This window comes from Sebastes umbrosus, chromosome 2 (assembly GCF_015220745.1).
Source record: "Sebastes umbrosus isolate fSebUmb1 chromosome 2, fSebUmb1.pri, whole genome shotgun sequence".
Taxonomy (NCBI): Eukaryota; Metazoa; Chordata; class Actinopteri; order Perciformes; family Sebastidae; genus Sebastes; species Sebastes umbrosus.
Genome location: NC_051270.1, coordinates 8857435 through 8881424, shown reverse-complemented (window position 1 = coordinate 8881424; position 23990 = coordinate 8857435). Strand labels below are relative to the sequence as shown.

Below are 23990 nucleotides of genomic sequence, written 5' to 3'. Positions count from 1 at the left end.
TACACTTGTTTTTGCTTTTATTCCCCTGATTTCCTTTCCCCCTTCCTCCCTCCTCCCATTATCCTCGTCCTTTCCACTCCCTCCTGCTTAAATCCACGCTTCCTCCTGCCTTTCCCACCCTCTCCCCATCCTCAACATCTGTCTTCCCTCCTCCCCCTCTCCTCCTCGACCCTCCCACTGTCATCTATTTTTTTTCTCTTCATTCTCCTCCCTTGTTTCCTCCATCAATCCCTCCCCTCCTTTCTTATCTTACACCCTATTCTCCCTCTAGGACCAGCGCTCCACGGTCATCTCCCTCCAGAAGCTGATAGTGCGGGAGGTGGCTAACGAAGAGCGCGGCCTCTTCCTCATCACGGCAGGCATTGAGAAGCCAGAGATGATGGAGGTCTTGGCCAGCTCGAAGGAAGAACGCAACACCTGGATGCAGCTCATCCAGGAAGTCATGCAGTCCATGTAAGTGGGATTTATTTATGTGTTTTTTACTTCAAAACATTTAGGGTATTATGCTAATACTTCAAAGATGAAATGCTTTTGTAGCCAGAAGAACAGTTTTGACATATTTTACTCAAAGTTGTACCTCAGCATATACGCCCAAACTCAACCCCTGACCTAACCTGCCCCCTTTACTAACCTTTACTGCACTCAAACAGCTTTACATTCAGTACTGGCCTCTCAGGGTTCACCTATAGTATATCTGTGTTGTAACCCAGGAGTTAGACCCAGCCCGGTTCTCTAGATAGTAATAAACGATAAGCTGCGACAGAGCACTTTGCTGTCAGGGGGATTAACACTACTCTACCTGGGGATGGGATGTACTCAGAGACAGTCTAATGCTGGATTGGCTTCAAGGGCAGCTCACTATAAGCAGAGGATTATTCGACTGCAGCCAGCGGGAAGGAGAGAGATTTAGTACCCCGTCTCTCTCTCCCTGTCTGACTTCTGTCAAAATACGAAATTGAGATCAGGCTATTGGCAGGAATGAAGGAGATAAAAACAAAAACACTTCTTTTACCGATGCTCCGTCTGTCTCTTCAACCAAAAACATCCCATACATCAAATACTTGGCTTGTCTAATCCCTGTCTTCTGAAAGTGCTGTCCTGTGGTGTCGGTGTTTTACATACTGATTTGATTTCAGCCCTGACTTGAAGCTAATGATTATTTTCTTTAATCCTTTCTAAAAGAATGGGTTAGCCTGTAAAATGTCAGAAAATAGTGAATTTCTTTTGCATTTTTGTTATTCAACTATCAACATCTTTGGCCATTCATTTCAGACATTTATTGTTTTATCCCTATTTGTAGATTTATACATAGATATTGTAAGTGATGTCGATTTTGAAATGCTGTAGAGGATGGTTTGTAGATGTTTAAGTAAGGGATAATTTACAGCCACCCGGTCATCGTTGAGAGATAAACCCTGACTTTGCGTCGGGGTCAACCCGCATCGCCCTGAAGGGGTTTATTTCACAACAATGACCCGCTGGCTGTCGTTATCCTGCTTATTACACAGCTACTTACTTAAGAAATCAATAATTTAACACAAAAACGGTCCGCCAGAGTCAGACATCAAAACTGCGCCCATAGCAACGGTCTGTTATGCATAGCAACGACCTGCTATAAAGAAATAACAGACCATAGAATGCTGTGATTGACCAATCAGAATCGAGTATTCAACAAAGCCGTGTCATAATCCTCTATAATTTACTAGATGTAATACATCATGTTTGATTTTTTTCTTTTCCTTGGTTGGTTGGACAGGGATAAGGACGAGGATGAAGGGATTCCCAGTGAGACGGAAGATGACAAGAGACAACTGGAGACTAAAGCCAAGGAGATGAGAGGTGAGAGAAACACATTTAGAGTGTTTGTGTGGAAAAAAAAACAGCGAGAAGTTGAAATGTTTTCCTCATCGTCTGTCTCCTTTTCTTCCTGTCTGTCTCTGCCGCTCAGATCTGTTGAGGCAGAAGGACACAGAGATCATGTCTCTGCTGGAGGAGAAGGTGCGGCTCTTCAGGGGGATGTGGGAGGGCTTGAGCCCAAGCGAGGACAGGCAGGTCCAGCCTTTCTTCAGGTCAGCGTGCGCCCTGGAGCCGCCCAGGGGGGCGTCTATCATGAAGGACGCCCTGGAGGAAGGTAAGACGGAAGAAGAGTGTGATTATAATGTCTGTGCTGTTACTCAGCGAGCTTTTCCTAAAGTGCCTAACCTTAACTATTCAAGGTTAATGCCTAACCTTAACTATTCAAGGTCAATGCCTAACCTTAACCATCTCGCGAGTTTCACAATTTGTGTGTTACCTTCTAGACATAACCTAGAGCTGAGAAACTTCCTTATAGTCATATGTCACATGAACGAATGAGGTTTTCATCAATTAATAATGTAATTTCTGTCAACTTTCACAAATGTTAGACAACACTAAGGCCCTGTCCCTTTGCCCCCCTACCAACACCCCCAACCCCGCCCCTCTCAGACAAAATCAAAACGGCGCCCTTACCTCCAGCCCCTCCTAGTAAACAGGAAGTATAATGGTGCCATGGAGTCAGTTTGTTAGCTTTGGGCTACAGCTTGGGCCCTTTTTTAGTTTTAATACAGCATGCTGAATTAGCTATTAGTAGTTTCTGTTTGCAGTGTACCCATGGCTGTACAGACAACTCTCACTGGATTACTTTGATAATGAGACAACAGACTTGAAAGTGTAATGATTCTCAGGCAAGTTCTGGAGTTACAAAGAGAGTATTCTCTCCGTGATTTCCAAGAGGATTTATTTTTCGTTAAAACACGACGACCACATTGGAGATGATGATATCATTTTAAAAGTATAAGTCTGTAAAACCACGCTACAATAATTATCTTCCCATTGTTTTTACAACACTGTTTTGCATCACGTCTCCCCTTCAGCACCTTATGTGCAATTTTCCTAACATGCTTTTTAATCAATAATGTAATCCATTACATGTGCTTTAATCTAAACTATCCAAGAACAAAAGAACAGCAGAGTTTGCAATTTTTTGCATTATAGACCTTTTTAATAGGGTACATTTTGACTTGTCATAGTAGGAATAGCACTCACTTGTTACAAATAACATTAGCAATGGCTCTGTTCCACAAAGTGTAACAGAAAGCCAGTGAGCCAACATGCACAATAGCAAGACCCTGCTACTGAAATATCTACACCGATCACAGCAGAGCTCTCATTTATATTATTAATTACGCTTGTGATTTTCAGCCCTTTACCCCCTGTGTATGGGAGACTTTAAAGGAGTCAGAGTGTGTTTTAGGATTTTATTCCAGCTCTGCTTGGTGCTTTGGCAGCCCTGTTCATCAAATGTGTATGAGAAGAAAGCAGCGTGAACTGAGAGAGACGCTGCATATTGTGACAAAGAGAGAGTGAAATGTGGAGAAAGGCAGAGAAGCACACCACATTTTCTGCACATGGAGTTGACTTTAAATTTAAATAATCTTGGAAATCTACCAAGACTGAAAAATAAAACTGCTGCAAAAAAAATATATATATATATATATTTATATATTTTTCAGATAATGAAATATTTACTAGACTCTCAACTTAGTAGAAGAAATATTTTAGCATTTTTTTTTTTGGGTAACACTTCATTTTACAGGTCCGCAAATTTCATGGTAATTAGGTGATAATTAGCAAATTACCTCAAAATGTATCGAAAATTCCATTATTATAAACATGATTTAATAATGATATGCCAAAATAGCGTATAATGGTTAAAATAGGGCCCTTAGGCTTGAGAAGCGGCTGCTCTTAATCGGAGGTGGAAAACCAAAACTAATAGAAGACACTTCTGATCAGGCACAAATCTCACCATCGTGTGACTTATTGTCTACACAAATGTAACCTGGTAGCTGATGTGATGATTCAGGGAGTGTTTTAAGAAATTTCAAATAATTTATTTGCCAATTATTATCTATTTATCAGCAGACATGGAAATAAAACATATCAATTAACTTTGTATTCTTTTCCTGGAAATGTATTAAATAAATTACCAGCTATTTATTACTGCTTATTGGGAAATAGCAGAATATAATTATAAAATCATTTTTATAATAGATATAAAATAATAATAATAAAAGTCCAGAGTCAAGTCCCAAGTCAAGACAGCCAAACAAAGTAATTTTTGATATATTTTGAGGTAAATCTTGGGGTAATTTGGCAGTAATTCCAAAGAAATTCAAAATAGGTTACTTTCTAATTATTGACTAACTACCATGAAATTTGTAGACCTGTAAAATGAAGTGTTACCTTTTTTTGCATTCTTATAATTTCCTGGTCTGAAAAAAAAATTTAGAAAAACTATTGTTGACTGAAAAAGATGCAGAAAAACATTGCAATTCATTGTTTTTTGCTGTGCAGTATTGTGCAATTCTAAAGCACTATTTCTTGGTGTATTGGATGTACCGCGAGCTATCCTGTGTCCACCTTTTAAACCACAAACACTCTCTACGTTTAGAAAAACTGTTGCTGGTGCTGAGAGGTGGTCAGAGCTGTGAGCTACGTGAGGAAGACTAAGAAACTGCACAGATGCAGCTAGCTCTTAATGATTTCTCCGTACTGCTGGAGGCAAACTGTGTTCCACGAAAAGGTGTACAGTAATCGATCACAGAATCCCAGGAATCTGTTTCACACTCTACAGGTTGTGTAACTGACATTCAACGAAGAGTTGTTTGCTGCTCTGATGCAGGAAAGATGTATGAAGGAGAACTTCTTTAATGGTTTCCACTTTTGAAACTAGCAGGGAAGGTTTAGCTGCACCATTACAGAATGTATTTTCCACCTCCCTCTAAAGCCCGGGGCAGTAGTTGTCCTTATTTGATATGTGAATTGGCAGCAGTAATGTCATTTCTTCTGCCGAGGTTATCGTGTTTTACTGCGAGTCGTAATCCACCAGCAACGTTTGTTTCTCATTATTCTCAGTGGAAAGGTCACAGTGCTGCACGCTCTACAATATACATATGTGGATACCAATACTGCATATGTCTCATTTCAGATGGTTAAGATATTTAAACTTTTAGCAAAAGAGCTCTGCGGTTCAAACAGGTTGTCAATAGTTGCTTAGCAACAGGAGCCAATACCAGGTTGAAAGCAGAAGTGCCTTGTAGGATTCATGAGTGCAGAGCTGAACTGTAACACAGTTAGCCAGGATAATTCACTTACTGACATTGATGTTTGCCTCTGCGTGCGTGTGTGTGTGTCACAGTGGAGACGTTACAGGGGCTGGTGAACGGCAGCCTGGGCGGAGCGATGGCCAGCGTCCAGGAGGGAGGAGGCGCGGGGCCGGCGCCGTGTTTGCCCCGTCGGGCCGAGACCTTCGGAGGCTTCGACAGTCATCAGATGCACAGCAGCAAGAGTGAGTCTGCTGCTGCGTGATTGTTTTACATGGAGAGATGTGTGCAGACCGGCCATGTAGTCTGAAGCCTGTAACAGCCACTAAAGACACTGAACCTTGACCTGCTGCTGCGGATAACCGCATCAACTCAATGGCTGAAACTGCAAATGTGTGGTGACACTGCTGGGTTTTTAGCGGTCACATAACAGCAGGGCACCACACCCAGCGCTTTTCCCACAATGCCCCTTTTCAGTGCAGTTGGATAAAACATTTTAGACGGGGACTTGGACAGCAGAGCTGATGCCTCCTGAGGGAGACACTGCCCGGGGCGATACCTCTGAACTGGTAGCTGGCAAGCTCAGAGTGGGACTCTACCGGCACTGTGGCAGATATTGAGCCATGAAAAGGTCCAGACTTCTACATCAGTAGAAGTACCTGGAGAACTACACAACGTTTTTATCAGTGTGATGCTTTTAAACTATATTTTACACTTCATTTAGTTCAAAAAGCAGAAACAAATATAAACATCAGAGGCATTATGTCAAACAATCGAGAGGGAGATTTGTTAAGTATCTAATACTCTTCAGCAATCAACATGGGAGTGGGCAATTATGCTTGCTTTATGCAAATGTATGTATATATTTATTATTAGAAATCAATTAACAACACAAAACAATGACACATTTTGTCCAGAAACCCTCACAGGTACTGCATTTAACATGTTCCAATCATAACATGTCAAACTGCAGCCCAACAGGCAACAACAGCTGTCAGTGTGTCAGTGTGCTGACTTGACTATGACTTGTCCCAAATTATCATAAAGTGGGCATGTCTGTAAAGGGGAGACTCGTGGGTACCCATAGAACCCATTTTCATTCACATATCTTGAGGTCAGAGGTCAAGGGACACCTTTGAAAATGGCCATGCCAGTTTTTCCTCACCAAAATTTATCGCAACTTTTCGTTCTTCCCGACAAACTAACTAGTTCTAGTTTCATATGATGCCGGGATCTTCACTATAGCTTCAAGATTGAGCCCGCTACCTTTTCTGAAAGACAGAATAGTGGCCAAGGCCCACCAGCGGGCCGTCGGTTTGTTAAGATGTTAATAGTTTATATAATAAAAGATCTGTACTTGACGTCCGTGTATTGATACAATATTGCCGTGCAAAATATTGCGATACTATGCTGTATCGATTTTTTTTCCTCCCACCACTAATTTTTATATTTATCTTCAAAAAAATCAGCACTAAATTTAGATTTAAAAGATACATTACACATTTTCCATATTACTATGCCCCTGTTCTCATATTGTCTTGCAGTAGTAGACCTCAACATGGATTATTTGCTGCCTGGTTCATCCTCTTCTCTGTGGTTTCCCTTCATGTCAGGTGGAGACGGCGACGAGTGTGACGATACGGCGGGAGATCTGCGCAGAACGGAGTCCGACAGCGTTTTAAAGAAGGTTGGCATCCCCGCAGCCAATTATTCTCGACTCTGAAGCCGCTACGCCCCCACGCCTCAGCCACAACCTGAGGCCATGTGTGGGGGTGCATTTGTCCTCCAACATTAACAACACCATTAAGATGAATTTAGCCACTTCTCTCCCACCAGTGAATTAGCCTCTTGACTCTTCCCGCAAAGGGCCCGTTGCCAATGGCGACCATCAGTTGTATAAGAATTCAATAGCGGATGAAAATTAATGGGCGGCCTTTAGATGCTGCTATTGTAGTTGTGCACTGATGCTGGCCTTTGTAGTCATTTATCCTGCAGATATCCAGCAGCACATAATTGTTTCTTAAATGTTTTAGTGCGGCGAGCTACTGTACGACGCTGTTTCACAAAAGCGTTCTCTTTTTTTGTCCCTGAACCAACTTGACACCAGGCCAGTCCTTGTTAATTCTACTATCCGAACAAAAGAGCAGAGCTTGATTTTTATTTACATTTCATCCTGGGCGTAGAGCCAAAGATCACGGGGGTTCAGCAGTAAAAGAAGGGAGTGTTTGCAGGAGTCAGAATGATCATTAAAGATACAACAAGAGTTAATTCAAGCTTTCCGCTTTCTATTATATTCCCCTTTTTTTATGGTTTTCTTCGTAAATGGGAAATAAATTTGTAGACACGTTTAAGCCATCATCATTATTTAAAATACAGTAAGTGTCAGACTGCTGTATTCCTGTATCAGTCATACATAATCAGACCCGTATACAATTAGATTCTTACAGCACACCCACATGTGCAGCTATAATCACATTCAGTCATATACACTGTACAGTAGGCACCGCGCACGTACAATGAGACACACCAGAAGATGTGTGTGTATGTGAGTGCATTACTCTGTACAATACTTAGTGTGTGTGTGTGTTTGTGTTTGTGTGCAGGGAGGAAACGCCAACCTGCTGCTGCTGCTGAAGAGGAACAGTGAGGTAACGTTGACTTCCTGTCTCTAACTCCATTAGAGCTGCTGTTGACATGGAAACTGTCCAAACTCTGTGTTACCACCATCATCATTATCAGCAGCATCAATACATGTATCAGCTGAAACACTAGCAGTAGCAGCAGCAGCAGCAGTAGTTGTTGTGCTGTAGATGTTTGTATTAGTTAGACACATTACATTCGTCATCATTTGAAACATATACACATAATAATTAAAAAACAAAATGGCAAACAAAAACACGTGGCAAGTAAACTGTAAAAGGAAGAAGTTATTTAATAAAAGCATTTCTATGAGAGCAAGCTTTAAGACCAATTTAAAATGAAAAATAAGATGGAAATCAATTGTGCATGAGAATAAAGCATGTACAGTAGCAGTAGAATTGACGAGGATAAAAACATAAAGTTTAAAAATCACATAAATGCCACAGAAATATTCTCCAAGCAAGTAAACCTTATACAGCACATTTCATTCACACCGTGTATTTCTCGCGTGTGTTTTCTTGACAAAATGTAGTTTGGAGACTTCATCGGGGATTCTTCCTGTTGAAAGATCTTGTAATGTGTGACCTCCTGTCGCCGGTCGATTATCTAGTGTGAAAACCACGACGATTTAAAGACAGAAGTAGACTGTGTAGTGTGAACAGAACAGCGATCTCACGACTTTGAAAGTCATGTTGTGTGAACTTGGCTTAAGGGGGGAGGCCCACAGTCTCAGTCTTTGAAAACCCCTGCTCTAGATGGAAAGTCAGGTGATCACCAAAGTTATTAGAAGTCAGCGTCTGTGGGCCGTGAATGTGTGTACAAGACGTTGTGCCATCTGGTGGATGTTGAGATATTTTACGAATTAAGTGAAAATATTGACCTCATGGTGTGTAAGAGGAAACATCAGCACCACCAAAGTCAGTAGGATTCATCCTCTGGGCACTGTGAACATGTGTATCAAATTTCATGGCAATCCATCCAGAAGTTGTGAAGATATTTCACCAAAATGTCCGCATTTATTCACCGTTTCCATTCTGTTCCGAAAGCTGAAAAGCAGATACGCGATGTGTTTGCTAACACTGTTTCTATAAATTAATGAACTATGCAGAAGTTCTGAAAAGATGTAGAAACACAGATTAATTCAGACACTTCTGCATTCATAGTTAAACAGGCCAAGGACAGTTCCAATAAACTATTTAACAGAAAATACAGAGTCCGTTTTGTTTTAACCTGCAAAACATGCTGCTCCTGTATATTCTGATTATTTCTCCAACCCCCTATTTGTTATACAGACATTTACGGACACCATGCCGTGTTTATATTTGATGCAACGACACTTCCTGCAGATGTCCTGTGTCATAAATGCTGTTTTCTGCGAACATTAATTGGGGCATTTTGTGTCCGAGTAAACACCGGTGGCAGCTGAACGCTCGCTGGCCTTGTCTCTTTGTCAGCATTTGAATGGAGAAAAGGTCACATCACTTCAACACATCAAGTCGGGTTTAATGCCGGCTTTGTCTACGAGTCCGCTGGTGAATTCATATTACATGAAATCCACGGCCGGAGCTTGTTAAAAAGAAAAAGTCAACGTTTAAAATGAAGCAGTGTTGCTCCATGGTGGCACTTTAACAAGCGAAGTCAAGTGCACTAATAAGAAAGACCGCATCAAACAGACAACAGAAAAGGACAGGACAAGAACAGATACCAGGATGTTTTCAGTTTACATGATGCTCAGTGATTTCTCTTCTCCAACAGCAGGTCCTCCACAGCGTCTCCAATCTGCATCTCCTGCTCAGCACTCTGCAGGTAAGATGGCTTCCACATAATGTATACATGTGCTCCAGATCAGAGTTGAAATGCTGCAGCTCTGTGAAGCTTTTTGATGTTATTGAGTGCTGTGTCTGACCTAATCTATCTCTGGTCGTGTCTATCCCAGGCCGTGGTGGTCCAGCAGGACAGTTTCATAGAGGACCAGCGGCAGGCCCTGAGCGAGCGCTCCTCCTCCTGCACGTCCCTGACGAAGCCGTCCTCGAGGCCCAGCTCGCTGATTGAACAGGAGAAGCAGCGCAGCCTGGAGAAGCAGCGGCAGGAGGTGGCCTCCCTGCAGAGACAGCAGGCAGCTCACGCTGAGGAGAAGAGGAGAAGGGAGAAGGAGTGGGAGATGAGGGAACAGCAGCTGAGTGAAAGGGAGGGGCTGATGCACGTACAGGTAACTATGAGTTATTAATGTGTTTCTGGACAGCTGTAATTCTTAATGTAACCCCCGTGGCATGGTTTCATGCTGTAGTAATTAGCCTTGTACAGGATTTTACCTGATAAATGACGTCGTAGTATTGTGCAAGACATTCAGGGTTTCCTGCAGTGAAGACAGGCTGAGTGGAAAAACCCTAACAATTCCACAACTGTCTTTTTAAGTTTATTTTCACTGAGATAAAAGCTGCAGGGTCAAATAAAAACTAAGGAGAATGCCAAGACATGGCAGTAGTGGTAGAAAGGTTTAAGAATGGCTTAAAGATTAGCTTAAAGCTAGCATACTTAGCCAGCTAACTCACATTCTTGATGACTTGTGAACGGCTAAACAACAAGGAGCAGAGGCCTTCTAGGCTGCCTGCCCTGCAACCTCATAAATATGCAATTTTAGTTCACAGTTTTCCAACAACTGCAATTGAAATTTGTGTTTTTATATATTCATCATGTTTTCGGGTTGTCCGTCCGTCCATATCATTCTCATGAACATGATACCTCAGGAACACCTGAAGGGAATTTCTTCAAATTTGGCACAAACGTCCACTTTGATTTGGGTGGTCAAAGGTCACTGTGACCTCACAAAACACGTTTTTGGCCATAGCTCAAGAATTTATATGCTAATCATGACAATTTCAGGATAAAATGATGACCTTTTGGCCAGACGTGGATGTAAACTGCAACTTGACTGGTTGGCGGAGGTATAAAACCGCAAGGCTGTAATTCTAGTTGTCACATTCATGTTATGCCACTCTCATACAGTAACAGAAGTCTACTGTAGTATTTGACAATTGCCTTGACTCAGTTTTAATGCTAAGAGCCAAACTGACTTGCTACAAAACGAAAGCAATTTCTTGTCTACTTACTTACTTTCAGACGTTGACAGTAATCAAAGTCTGTTACAGTCGTGTAAATTGTGGTTTGATGTTACAGTATTCTCTCCAGCCTTATAGTGTTACTTTAGCTTCCTGTATTTTAGATGATTTAAACTTACAACTGATTGAAATCAGGTTTAGCACCATGAATAAAAACTGTGTTGTTACAGCACAGAAAAAGTAAAGTGAAGCAGTAAAGTCCTTAAAGTTACTTTCAAATACTGACTTCTGCCTGAATGCCACTTTTTTTCTCATTTTTGTTTGTATCATCTTGAGGAACGGGCCTCTGCAGACTCAGAAGATTTGAGAAGGATTTTGAGAATGATTGAAACTCTTGTGAAAATTGAGGCAAAGCAATTGTAAAATACTGTAATAGTTTTTCAGACACTAAATCATTTACCCAACCTCGGGGAGATCTAGACTGCCACGTTTCTCTTTTCTTACTTTTCTTTTCCTGACACACAGGAAGCTTGTGTTCAGGAAGAGTTAATTTATCTCTGAAGGACTAAGATGTACTTTTAAAATCTGGTTAAAATGCATTTGTTAGTGAGGTGGATAGGTGGAGACTAGGGCTGTCAATCGATTAAAATATTTAATCACAATTAATTGAAAATTTGTTCAAAATGTACCTTTAAAAGGAGATCTGTCAAGTATTTATTACTCTAATCAACATTGAAGTGGAAAATATGCTGCTTTATGCAAATGTATGTGTATAGTTATTATTGAAAATTAATTACCAACACAAAACAATGATAAATATTGTCCAGAAACCCTCAGGTACTGCATTTAGCATAAAAAATATGCTCAACTCATAACATGGCAAACTCAAGCCCAACAGCCAACTATAGCTGTCAGTGCATAAAGTAGTCATGTCTGTAAAGGGGAGACTCGTGGGTACCCATAGAATCCATTTTCATTCACATATCTTGAGGTCAGAGGTCAAGGGACCCCTTTGAAAATGGCCATGTTTTTCTTTGTCAAAACTTAACTCAAGTTTGGAGCGTTATTTAACCTCCTTCCTTTATCTTCACTCTAGCTTTAAAACTGAGCCCGCTACAACCTAAAAATCACAAGTTGCATTAATGCATTAAAGAAATTACTGGCGTTATTATCTTGTTAACTTCGACAGCCCTAGTGGAGACATATGACTAAATGCGAGCTTGAATGAGCATCGATAATTAATTTATCTATGAACATGAAACAGAAGTTTCAGGTAGAAAATGAATGTTTTACTTTGTTTTTTAAATACAGTTTCCCGTCTCCCAGGCTGCAAACAGTTTTCATTCATTCAATCTCAGCTAATGGAGCTTAGCACTAGCCTTCGACCTACAGACTCGTAATACCAATGAACACAATCATTAATTAACTTTCTGAAAACATACTGTATCTTTTCTACTGTACAATTTCAATAAATCCATCAACGCACCTTCTAACCACTGCAGGAGGAGGAGGTCCTGAAGCAGCACAGGGAGCTGGAGGAGGAGAAGCAGGGGCTGCAGAGTAGGAAGGAGGAGTACCAGAAGGACCTGGAGAGGCTGAGAGACGCCCAGAGGAAGCTGGAGAGGGACCGAGAGGCCGTGCAGCGGCAGCTCGAGAAGATGGAGGAGCTCCGGCTGTCTGAGGTGAGCGGGGACTCTTTAAAGATGCTAACAACAATAATGATGAGATGATCTGCTGTGCCTCTCTGTTGCCCCGTAGCAACAGGGGACCACTCAGTGAGCTGGGGGGGGATTCAGTGTTTTGCTCAATGACTCTTCAGCAGGGTCGGTGTTTATGGATGACTTGAACCTGGGTCCTCTTGAAAGTGATTTCAAAAAAGCTCTTGGAAACCGTTTAACTATAGCAAAGAGTGCTGCATCTCAAGCCAAACAGCAGAGCTGCAGTATATTACCAGGCTTTTATGCCAACACCTGTATTTTTTTTTTATTTTCCACCATTAAACTCTTTTCTGGAAACATTTATGCTCATCTCTTATGCACTTAAAATATGCACCTTTCATACATATTCACTTACAGATGTAGTTAACAGCTGTTCTTAATTTTTACTCCCAGAGGACTCCCTCCACAACGTCGGATGAATCCCAGTTCCCCGGCAGCTCCCAGTCTCTGGAGCTGGACCCGTCGGAGCTCTCTTCCTCCTCATCTTCCTCCCTGCTGAGGCTGCAGCCCCAGCGGTCTAAGCCCAAAGGGAAAGGCCTCAATCCCTTTACCTCATCCTCCAGCAACCTCAAAGGCAGTGACGCCAACAACCAGATCTCAAAGAGCCTGCTGCAGCTGGCCAAGAACAAGAGCAAAGAGGCGAAGGAGAAGGAGAAGGAGAAGAAGAAGAAGAAGGGCAAAGGGGGGAGCACGCCGACAGCAGGTAGAGAATGGTGAATATGAGGGAGAGCGGGCGGGTTCACGTTTAGTTTAATTATTCAGTTGTCTTATAGTGAGTCTTCAGATTAGATGAAGGGACACGTCAAGTCTTCAGTTGTTTTCAGAGCGACAAATTGATCCCACGTTTGAGCGCAACATTTCAAGGATTCCCTTTGTGTTTCACGGTGCAGTGCATGCTGGGTAGACTAATGCACTGTAGATCAGGTGTGACTAGGAGGGCGAACAGAGATAAATGTTCAGGGGGACTAAGCTTCAGCTGGGATGGAAATATTTCAAACAACCAGCCAAATAATTGGCGTTGACGTTGACTTGGATGAGTGGCAGCAGGCCTAACATTTGACTTTGTTGTGATGAAGCTATTGCCTATAAAAGTTTATGAGTTTGGATATGGTATTTGTATCCCATTTTCTTTTTAAGAATAGTAGATAATACTGTATATGTTCAGTAATTCTAATTTTAGAAATGTAAGGACCTAGCATACGCGCTGACTAACACATTTACATAATAGTTTGAAGCTGGTAGTAATTCACGCAAAGAGTAAAGAAGCAAAGGGCGGAAACTCCGGTGCTTTTTCGAAAACGACCGCTAGAAGAGTTGCCAATGTTTTCACTGTCAACGCTGTTGGCACTGTTAGCTACGACCCACCAGCTTGGCCGTCGTCATGTTGAGAGCAATGCTGAGGCAACATAAATGCTCCCAATCTCGCATTTAGCACCTTTAACACCCTGAAGTTGGTTTGGAGATGCCTCTGGTTGGCTCTGATTGGCTCTGATTACACCTGGGTATGACTTTATGAACATATTGTATAGTTACTGTATGTACATTTGGTATTTTTGAAATACCTGTCTCCCTGTATTTATAGAACAGCAGCACATTGAGCACAACGATACATGAAGAGTACAGGATGCACACAAAATACATTTAATATGAAACTCATTGATAGGCTTGAGAGTGAAAATACATTTCTAGATATGAAGCGATCATTCTGAGTGAACATGCAGCACATTAGGCTGCTCACTGAGGCGGCTTCACTCCTCAATGTGCTGAAGGTTTGATCAGTGTGAAGCAGGGCGGCGCTGCTCACTAACTCTCCCTGGAGAATAATCAGACACCAGAATCCTCTTACAGGAAGTAAGAGTCCTCTCTAGTGACAATGACACTGACTCCTCTCTTCTCCTCCCTCCAGATCCCCAGCACCTCCCAGAGCCTCCTCTGGATGGAGAGATCTTCTTCTGCTGAGAGAAGTGGCTCTCCTCCTCCTCTTCCTCCTCCTCCTCCTCCTCCTCGTCATCATCAACTCATCACAGCCATTACAGATGAATGTATTACTGCCAAGTAGTAATACATCCATCTGCGTACGTAATACTTCAGTGTACTACCAGGCTTTTTAGCACCTTTAAAATCACCTCAGAAAGACTTTTTCCCCGTATCGTTACAATTTAACATCACATGCAAGAAAAAGTTGAAAAAATGTTTTTGTATTTTAAAATCCACAGTTTTTAGTTTCTGGAAAGTAAAATATTTTAGGGATTCTGTCATGGTGTGCATTTAGGCGTACATACTTGTAGTACATGGAATAGCATTTTTGGGTATTCTGTTTCCAAAAAAAGAAGAAAACAACAACAGTTTCTTTTCCCAAAGACACCATGGTTACACGACAGTAGATTCATTTCGAAGAATTATAAATGTGTGAGTATCAAATTGAAAGCATTTCACAGTCGGCTGCCTCACAAGCTCTGCCAACTGTGTCACAGGCTCCACTGCCTTTTTCTGTTTGTGTGTTTGTTGTGGCCCCGACGTTTCAACAGTCCGTCCTGGTATTACGTTCCACACCAACAGACACAGACGTACCCCAAATGCCACTTGGAAACAGATAGGAATGCCAACAAGCTCCATGTGGAACTGGAAACTCACCACTCCTAATCATCTTTATTGACGGTTAATAGAAGACTGAAACCACAGAGGACAATCTGCCTGAAATAAGTGTCTCAATTAAAAAAAAAAAACAGTTTTTCATTCAGAAATGCTACCATATAGATCCACATTGAAAGAAAATTATAGCATTCCTTTACTCCCTATTTGAAAATCAGGTTTGGTTACGCCCATTGGCCTCCAGTTAGTAATCAAAATGGGATTCAAATACCTTCAGTAATCCTCTATAAAGACTCTACGCCATCAATCTTGTTCCTTGGCTAGGTTTTAATTTATTTGAATAATGGATATCTCCATTTTGGAGTGAAACTCTTCAGATGTGTGCGTCTCCTTCTCCAGACTCAACAGTAATGAAAGGACCGAGACATATCTTCCGGCGTCTAATGGATCAATTCATATCCTTTAGTGTGTTTTGGAGCCGTGGATGGGTATTAGCTTGATCCTTGCTTTATCTGCCTGTCAATGGGCTTTTATGCAGCCCTCATCCTTCATCTGAGCGCTGAGGAGTGGAGCTTTCCTTCGTCTTTTAATTGCATGTAACTCCGCAAGTAGCATACTAATGGCTTCTGTCTTTTAAAGAGTTCAACTTCCCCTTCGTTCAGTTCTGATAATAGACTCTGCACTGTAGATGCACATGGATGATGGTTTCAGGAAGTGGAGGATGTTGATTTAGCTGGTTAGAGAAAGTGAGAAAGGACAAACCCAACCAGATGACGCTGTGTGTCCCCGTCTGGACGTCTAATGACTAAACCTGCTCAGCAGGTACCGCCTGAGTCTCTGATCATTTCAAATTAATCAACACTCATCAGTGTTGTTGAGCACTTTGGTCCTAATATGTTGATTATCAGTGTGAGATATCAATCAAGGAGATCTTTGTATTCTGTGGATTTTTTTTTTAATCGAGGGCACTGATGCTCATGAAAAGCAACAATGATCCAAAGCGACATAATAATGTGTTAAAGTACATAACAGACCTTTTTGTTAGTGTTGAAATGAAAATAGGGGCCGGTATCTTTTATGCTATGTTTCCAAGGTGACCTGTCTTAATTTTGAAGCCTGTGTTTTATCCCCACTAAGCCCACATTGTGTTCCACACACACACACACACACACTACCTGCTGGACAGGTAGGAAGTAAAAAAAAAACAGAAGAACCCTTTTCCAGTGAATCACAGAGCAGCGCCACTGAACTGCTTTTCTTGCTGCCTCTTTTGTCTCGTGTTTAAGTGCTTGTTTGTTAACTGTGTTGAGGATTTGACTTCATGTCCGGGCTGGTTTATTATAGTGTGTCTTCTAAGAGGCTTACGGGGCCAGCCAATTAGTTGCTTCATGTCTTTTGTTTATGGCTTTGGTGTAATCCTGTCAAAGAAACGGAGAGGAATGGGCTTCTTTTCTTTTTCTTCGTCGCTTTAGGTGTGTTTTGACCACTAGGGAGCACTGCACCTATGACTAAATTAGCTCCCTCCCACACAACAACAACACCAACAACACCAACACCAACAACAACAACAACAACAACAACAACAACAACAACCAGAAAGTATGAAACTATTTCTTACATTTCTTTCTCTTTTTTTTTGTACATATTCTCCCTGCTGCGAGATATTGACATATTTTGCTCAGCGGGTCACTGCCGTACAGAGATAATGTGATGAGCGTGGGCTCTCACACTCTGTGACATTTTCCCCACGGCATTTGTAATTGACTGCAGAAACAAATAAGTTGTCAGAGACTGTAATTGGTTATTCAGTGAAACCAGTCAGCAGCAGCTTTAATGTGGAAATAAAGAAGGCCTAACGGTCGGAGGGAGCGACCGGGCAGAACCACAAACCTCTCTCTGTAAAGGACAATCAGCAGACACGAGTCAGGAAAATGAACTCCCTCCCCGATGATGATAGGGCTGTCCACGAGACGAGTGTGTCCATCAGGTGAACCCTGCGTAGCCTTAAATCTTAACGATAAAATGCACTAGAGTAGAACCCGGCGTCTTCTCAGGAGAGAGCAAGAGGAGAGCTTTTATACCTCTGCTTTGAAACGAAGGAAATGTTTGTACTGTAAAAGTGGTACAGAATTGTTTCATTCCCAACATTGTAAAAAAAAAAAAGGGCAAAGACAAATATGTAAATATGATTTATGTATAAAACAAATCAAGTGTAAAAAAAAATTGTTTCATTTGTGATCTATTGCAACATTTTGTAAGAATGTTTTATTTATGTTTTATTCTCACCCTTTGGGGTGATGTAAAGTCATATTTCTCTCATAATAATAAAAAAAATCATAATGTACATTTTGAGTGCTGGTTGTTTGTTAAGTTAGGGATAATTTACAGCTAGCGGGTCGTTGTTGTGAAAGAAACCCAGACAGGGCGATGCGGGCGGAGGGGTCTCTCATCGCCCTGAAGGGGATTCTTTCACAACAATGACCCACTAGCTGTACATTATCCCGCTTCTTACACGGCTACTTACTTCAGAAATCAATTATTTGACACAAAAACAGTCCGCCGGAGTCCAAGATCAGAACTGCACCCATAGCAACGGTCTGCTATACATAGCAACGGTCTGCTATAAAGAAATAACAGACAGTAGAACGCCGTGATTGACCAATCAGAATCAAGTATTCAACAAAGCCGTGTAATAAGTAAGGGATAATGTACAGCGAGCCAACAGGGCGAAGTTGTAGAGGGGTCTTACATCGCCCCAAAGGGGTTTATTTCACAACAATGACCCGTTCGCTGTACATTATCCCATTCTTATCATTTGTCTCGAACATACTGCTAAAAAATTAAACAAAGAAATTGTGAAACATGCTTGATACTCATCCTATTCACTATTTTCTCACGTTAAAGACCAAATAATTAATTGAGAAAATTAATAATTGTTAGTTGCAGACCTACATGTTTTTTTTTTTGTCTTACAGCATTGACTAAACATAAAATCATACATTGAATCAAAATTAAATCAATTTAATGTGACTTCTTTGACTCTGATCAACATAAAATCAACCTTGAATGTCAAAGTGAAAGCAGATCTTTTTCAAAGTGATCCAAATCCATCCATCCATTTTCTTCCGCTTATCCAGGGACTGGTCGTGGGGGCAGCAGGCTAAGCAGGGAATTCCAGATGTCCCTCTCAGCAACGTTTTCCAGCTCTTCCTGGGGGACTCTGAGGCGTGATCTAAATCAATTACAAATATAAAATACTTGTTTGCATAAGTGTTGACCTCCTTCATGTCTGTATTAAAGGGGAATAAATTAAGAAGTCCAATATGTTATTTCCATGACCTAGTAAAGTTCAATCAATATGTGTAAACATGAGCTACTCTCTCTCAAAGCCAGAAACCAGAGAAGTCTCAAACTTGTGATGTCATCGGGTATAAAGTCTGGAGGTGCTCCATAGACAATGAATGGGAGACTGATTTTATGAACCCACAGAATGTTTGTTTTCTTTTTTTATACCCAAATGAGCTTTATCCTATTGTCGTATTATTGTAGTGTTCTCAGTTGTGAAACAGAAAATGTTCCTATATACTCAGATCATTCAACTGGCTGCTCTCAGTGTCAACTAGAACATCTCTTCCTGTTCATTGTCTATGGAGCAGCTCCACACTGTATACCCTATGACATCACAAGCTTGAGTTTTAGCAGGATTTGGGAGGAGAGTTGTTCATGTTTACTAATATTTTCTAGACTGTCTTAGACTAATAGGAATAACATGTATGCATTTTAAAAATGGGCGCAGTTCCCCTTTAAGTATCAATTCTGTGTAGATTGGTCTTTATCAGCTTTGCACATCTGGATGTCCCATCCCACTGCTCACGCTCTGTCAGTGAGTCAAGTGTAGCCCCAGATTTTTTTTTATCGGACTCGCCCACTACAGGAAATTAAAGATTTTTTGGGGGGAATATTTAACATATAGGCATAAAGCCAACTGACATAATGAAGGTCTTAAAACTAGAGCAGAGACACAAATCTTCAAGATCAAGTAACAAAGCAGGACCCACGTGACGGCCCTCAATATGACAATTACCACAAACCAGCTGCCACACAGTAAACTTGGGGTTTAGGGTTCGTCCCTGAGGGTGCAGGACCTCGAGGCAGTTTCCCACTTTGCCCAGTTGGTAATTCAGCATTGGATTAGTGCAATTTTATTTTGTGTTTCTCCTCTTTCCTCTCTTCTGATCTGTGGTCTAGCTCTAAATACAACAATTACAAGGTTACAACACCTTTTTGTGTGTCTGTGTTGTTTTTGTTTTGGACACTTTATTACAATAAAAACAATTATTCTCATTAATCCACTTTTTAGTTTCAGAGGCAATTAAAACGGCCATCAGTAAATCCCATTAATGGTTTGATTTCCTGTTTCCATTAGTCGTGGCACTGCTGTTTGAGCACCACCGCCAGAGGAAAAAGCTGACAAGGATCTTGATGGATTGACAGCGGTGCAGGCGCACAGCAGCGTTCCTCCCTCCTGATAAATAAAGAACCAGCTGCTTTAATCTCTCCCAGCTCTCCACGCTGCAGACAACGTTTTGCCTCCGGAAACCTTGACTGTGATGGTTTCTCAACTCTTTTTTTTTTTTTATTCTTTAACAGTACGATCTTGTAAGTCACGCCAGTTCCATCACCATCCCATCTCCCCCTCCATTCCTCCCCGGCCCTAACGTATCGATTGAACCATGGGATCTCTGTGCAGTCCCTTTCTAAATACCTCCCCATTCTGCTCATTCAACATATAAACCCAAGAGACAAAACATCCGCTGATAAGACCCAACAGGAAGCCAGTAGCTTGATGTGTTAAATTCTGTTTACCGGAGCAAAACACTATGAGTTATCCTATCTCTTTTTACATTATTCCCACCAAATCAAAGTTGTGCAGCAGCAACTTTGTTGGTGAGATACAATGGCAGAAAGCTAAGATAGTCTCATCCGCTTCTGGTTGTCATGGTGATGAGGATAGCGAAGGTTTTGCTGTTGCAAAAACAAGAAGCAAAGACTGAGAGACGGAGTGGAAATAAAATCACGATTATTCAATTATTCCAAATTAAAAATTCCATCATATCACCAGAAGAAGATAACGCTCGCAAATAAGTCTGCAAAGCTTGAATGAACTATGACAAACAGTTCATACATTCCAACATTGATTAATTATCTGGCATAGATAAGATAAATCTGACATCGTTGAACTAATTATTGTCATAATTGACTAAATCCGTCTAATTGATAGTTTTAAAGCAGCTTTGAATTGAGCTGAGATGGGAACAGACAGTCAGTGACACAATACCAAAGCAGTCAACTTCACGAAAGCATGAGCACTCTCTCCAATACGCTGATTTATCAGAGCAAAACACGGCATTTTTCTAACGTGCCTTTCACATAGAATGTGGCAAAGCGTAGCGGAGCACGCAGCTGAAACCGCGGCAGCAAACTGGTTGAACTTTTGGCGCCCTAAACTTTTGAACCCAGCGGCCAGCGCAGCGCAAACCGCGTTCTATATGACAGGCCCATTAGAGATGCAGGTCTCTCTGAAGCTCATTAGCAGGTCAGGGACGTTCAGTAGAAATGACTCCTATCAGGACCATCACCAGTTCATGTCACTCTCCTCATAAATAAAATCAGTAGTGGAAGAGGTACTCAGGTTCCTTACTTAAGTAAAACTAGAACTACTACAATGTACCAGCATTGACGGAGTAATAGGGCTACATTGAGGAAAAAAAAATCTGAGATTACAAGAATAAAGTCATAATATTATAAAGTAGTAATTTTACGTGTTATTTTCTTTTTTTCTCGTTAAGTTATGACTTTATTCTCATAATATTACAACTTTTTTGTTCTCGTAAAGTTATGACTTTTTTTCTCGTAATATTATGACTTTATTCTGGAAATCTCAGATTTTTTCCCTCAAAGTGGTCCTAATACTCCGTAGTACATTGTCTCTTTGGCCCTCACTGCATTAGACTTATATACTATATACTTAGACTGTAAACTGTGTTTTGCCTAAAATGGCTTTTTGGATAGTAAAGGTTGCTGACCCCTGCTCCAGAGGGCTGTGTTGGAATAAAGTGGTATATATCAGCAGGGGAACCCACCCACCCTCCATCTGACAACATTTTATAAAAAAAAAGAAAAGAAAATATAAATATATGTTTTGCATTTGTTTTTGAAATGTGAGATTATACAGACAAAACTGTTTTTTTTTTGCATACTTTAATTGTGGATTTAGCAGCCTAATTTAGGAGGAGGTCAACCCCCAAATCCCGCGAGATTTGGAACGAGATTAGGACCGCGAGGTCAAGGGTTCAGCATGGGTCACGCAGAACGTTAGGAGCAGCTGGCCTCTGAGAGAGACCTCGATGGATGGACGGACCAGTGGAAGGACAGGAGGTCCTCAGGAGATCCAGCACAGAGACAGGCCAAGAGCAGCTCTTCTAATGGTGAGTTCAGTGGTGTAACTTTTTCATTTTTTAACACATGTGTGTGTTGGCTGTATGAAAGAGTTGCTATATTATATATATATATATATATATATATTGGTGGTTAAACTCAGGCTGGTGAGTTATGTTGTGGCATTTTGGTGGAACTATTCAGCTTTTTGCTTTATACAACATTCTTTACATTTTTCTTGTCAACTAAACTAAGAGAAGATTCAGACATTTCATTTCATTTTTGCACCCATTTTTAGCTTGTAATTTTATATTTTCTTGTTATAAACTTAAAGTTGAATGTTTCATGTCATTTTTGCATCCATTTTTAGCTTGTAACTTTCCATTTGTATTGCCAACTAAACTTAAAGTAGTAGAACAATTTATTTAATTAATGTATTTAATTTTTAGCTTGTAACTTTGCATTTTTCTTGTCAACTAAATTTAAAGTAGTAGAACAATTTATTTAATTTTTCTATTTAAGTTTTAGCTTGTAACTCTACATTTTTCTTGTCAACTAAACTTAAAGTAGTAGAACATTTCATTTAATTTTTGTATACATTTTTAACTTTGCATTTTTCTTGTTAACGAAACTAAAAGAAGTTAGACGTTTCATGTCATTTTTGCACCAATTTTTAGCTTGTAATTTTACATGACAGCCTTCCCTGCTTTCTTCACAGCCAATGGATAAAAGCCAAATAAAAAAAAAAAGCGTCTGTCCTGCAGCGGTTTGACTTTTGAAAACTAGAGCAGATGAAAATGTGGGACATCGTCTCAATGGGACAAGGGATAGAAATGCTGTGCAGTCCCTCGTAAAGTGGAACACCTGGTCACCCTAGTTTACAACCATGTTTAAAGTCTGGAAAACTGAAAGTGACCCTTTCAATTTGTTCTGGCTTTTACTTAAGTATTCCGTTTTGTTAATGTAACAGTACTTTTACGTGAGTCTGACATTCTAGTACTCTTTCCATCCTTGTATATATCCGTAATACCTCATCCCCTCCAGGTCCACTCTGGCTTGGACCAATCTGTCCTCTTCATCTGCTCACACTGTGCTGCATTTCATCTGTTTTGTTCTGTCACAATAACCAGGCTCTTTTCTTTGAGGCGTCCTATATGACAAAGTTATTGTCATCTTGTTCTTGGTAAACTTTGTTGTCAAGGGACCTTTTTTTATTCATCTGAGGTCAAAAAGCACACATAAAAACCTGACCATTATTTTGATGGTGTGGGACAGGAGCTCTGGGCTGTGACTACACTGTTCTACCTCAGCTCCTTCTTGGGACTGGAGACACACAGATATAAAAACTGTGCAGGTGTCATATAAAGAAATAAATAGAACAGAAAGAGGAAATCAATTTCTATTTTTGTCATTGTTGGTAGTAGCGAGTGAAAAATGTAGTAGAAAAATGGTGGAAGAGTAGCTATATTTTACTCTTAGTGGCTTAGGTCAGGATGAAAAAATATACAAATGGCTATACAAATAAATATATTTTTCCTTTATTAAACTTTCTGAACTACTGGACTAGATTAATATCCTGAATTAAAAAACTTATTTAGGATACAAATTGTAATTTTCTCAAAGTTTAAAACTTTTCCTTCCAAGCGGGTGTCATGTGTAGACATCAGGTGTAAATGGCTTCAGCCTCTCCGTGACCCTGAATAGGAATAAGAGAGTACAAAACATGAATAATGAATAACCGCCGCTGAGTAGATTCCCTCACCTCACACATTGCCTCCTTTTTAGGAAGTCATGAGATGAAAAGTTCAAGAACACAGAGCAGAAGCTGAGGATCAGCAGCCGAGCCCGTATAAAGTAACTGTGGCACGGCCGCAATGAACTAGAGTACATTCTCCCAGTGGATATTTACAGAATGCTGAGTAGATATTATTCCAGTCCTCCCGGAGGTTTGAGGGGAAATCACGGCTGCGAGCGGTATCTGTACCACAGTGGGGAGAGCGGTTATGGCTGCAGCAGGGGGTGGAGGGCGGGGAGAGACGGTGCCAGGTCCTCCATCTTGCTCAGAGATGTGAGGATGATTTAGGGGGCCTGTCTTTGCCGGGGTGTCGAGAGAGGGAGCGGGGCTGAGCAATCCTATTACTCCTCGATGACCCTGCCTTAATGCACACACAAATACACACACACACAAACGCACTGTTCTCCAGTGCCTAGAAGGCTCACACAGTGTTCAGTGTTCACCACTACACTTAAAGACCACACTGTAGTCAAAAACCAGCTGTTAGGGTACTCGCACAAACCAGATGACTCACAATACGAGATGCTTAAATACAGTTCACGCCGGACTTAACGTTAATCAAAGTGGTTGCACCACCGCTGAATAGTTAATGAAATGGATACTCTGTATTATGCACATTATA

At 41.0% G+C, this 23990-nt stretch overlaps 1 protein-coding gene across 9 annotated transcripts in view; it reads left to right on the top strand.

The window, feature by feature from the left end:
- The window catches only part of LOC119501176 (A-kinase anchor protein 13), a 128271-nt gene extending 110793 nt beyond the window's left edge, over positions 1-17478 (top strand). For 4 of the 9 annotated variants that reach the window (XM_037791332.1, XM_037791391.1, XM_037791372.1 and 1 more), the window contains 11 exons: positions 272-453; positions 1757-1839; positions 1949-2131; positions 5222-5371; positions 6740-6813; positions 7730-7774; positions 9522-9572; positions 9703-9975; positions 12325-12507; positions 12937-13246; positions 14450-17478. In XM_037791332.1, the coding sequence (XP_037647260.1) occupies positions 272-453; positions 1757-1839; positions 1949-2131; positions 5222-5371; positions 6740-6813; positions 7730-7774; positions 9522-9572; positions 9703-9975; positions 12325-12507; positions 12937-13246; positions 14450-14502 (1587 nt within the window). In that variant the 3' untranslated portion in view covers positions 14503-17478. Of the gene's footprint in view, positions 1-271; positions 454-1756; positions 1840-1948; positions 2132-5221; positions 5372-6739; positions 6814-7729; positions 7775-9521; positions 9573-9702; positions 9976-12324; positions 12508-12936; positions 13257-14449 lie in introns of all 9 variants that reach the window. The other 5 variants (XM_037791345.1, XM_037791401.1, XM_037791353.1 and 2 more) reach the window with 4 other exon arrangements.
- Positions 17479-23990: the final 6512 nt, after the last annotated feature.